The sequence below is a fragment of the Emiliania huxleyi genome (genome assembly GCF_000372725.1).
Source record: "Emiliania huxleyi CCMP1516 chromosome Unknown EMIHUscaffold_135, whole genome shotgun sequence".
NCBI lineage: Eukaryota > Haptophyta > Isochrysidales > Noelaerhabdaceae > Emiliania > Emiliania huxleyi.
In genome coordinates this window covers 96,165-97,362 of record NW_005201240.1, presented here as the reverse complement: position 1 = coordinate 97,362, position 1,198 = coordinate 96,165, and the positions used below count along the sequence as shown (strand labels likewise).

Sequence of the window (1,198 nt, the reverse complement as noted above, 5' to 3'; positions counted from 1 at the left end):
CCCATGCACACATGTGCGCACATGCCGGTCAGCTGTGCGCCGTCGAAGGAAGTGTCTAGGGGGTGTCTAGGAAGTGTCGAGGCGCACATGCCGGTCAGCTGTGCGCCGTCGAAGGAGGCGTACGGGAAGTCGGAGTCGGTGATGGAGGCGTCCCTCATGATCGCCTTTTGAGAAGGACGTTGACTGATAATTAACTGCTAATGAACTGCTAATTAAACTACGAACTATGATCGCCCTGTCGAAAGTGACGTTGACTCCCATCGGCTTAGCGCCGCGGATGCTCCGCATGTTGATCATCTGCATCGAAGCCCCTGGGGAGGCAGCAGGCCAGCGGCCGGACTCAGTCACCCCCCCCCCCCTTTCCCTTCCCTGAGTGTGTCCAAACTGCGAGAGCCGCGCGCCGGTGAAGTCCGCATGGTTGATGGTCTAGGAAGTGTCTAGGAAGTGTCTAGGAAGCGCCGGTGAAGTCCGCATGGTTGATGGTCTAGGAAGTGTCTAGGAAGTGTCTAGGAAGCGCCGGTGAAGTCCACATGGTTGATGGTCGCGCCGGTCCAATCAGTGTTGTCGAGCATCGCGCCTAACCTCGGCCCCTCTCGGCTCCTCTCGGCTCTTTCAACGGGTAACAGGTCTCCGGCTCTCGTCAAGGGCACGGGAGGAGGAGGGGGGGGGGGGGGGGAACCCCTCTGAATGCCGCCCTCGTGCAATCCGAGGTTAGCAGGGGCGCGGAGTCCAACGCCTTTCACGCGAGCACCACTCACGGGAAAACCACGCCTCGGCCCCACACGCCGCCAAGGACCCCCGGGAGGAGGGGAGGGGGCCAGGAGGGGAGGGGGCCAGGAGGGGGCCAGGAGGGGGCCAGGGGGGGCACGCACCGCCCCCGAAAAGTTAGCACGGGGGGCGTTGACGCCCGTCATGGAAGCCTCGGACAGCTTGCTGCCTAGGGGGGTGTGGGTGCGGAACCTCCTCCTCCTCTCGTGCACCAAGTGCCTGTGGAGGGAAAAGGAAGGGGGGGGGGGGGGGGCCTCCCCAAAAAAAAAAAAGGTTTCCCCTTTCGGGAAGGGGGCCCCCGGAAAAAAAAGACCCCCTTCATTTTCCAACCCCGGAAATTGGGGTCCAAAAAACCCGGGCCCCCAAAAGGCGGGCCTTATCCCGGGGCCAAATTTTAAAGGGCCCCCCCCTTTTGAAAACCAATGGGGGG

At 62.2% G+C, this 1,198-nt stretch overlaps 1 protein-coding gene across 1 annotated transcript in view; it reads right to left on the bottom strand.

Annotated features, from left to right (window-relative positions):
• Window positions 1–1,198, bottom strand: part of EMIHUDRAFT_110469 (hypothetical protein) — a gene marked incomplete at both ends in the record, with an annotated part of 4,839 nt that overhangs the window by 1,035 nt on the left and 2,606 nt on the right. Inside the window, 2 exons of the mRNA XM_005788400.1 lie at window positions 88–164; window positions 873–987. Coding sequence (XP_005788457.1) covers window positions 88–164; window positions 873–987 — 192 coding nt within the window. The remainder of the gene's footprint in view (window positions 1–87; window positions 165–872; window positions 988–1,198) is intronic.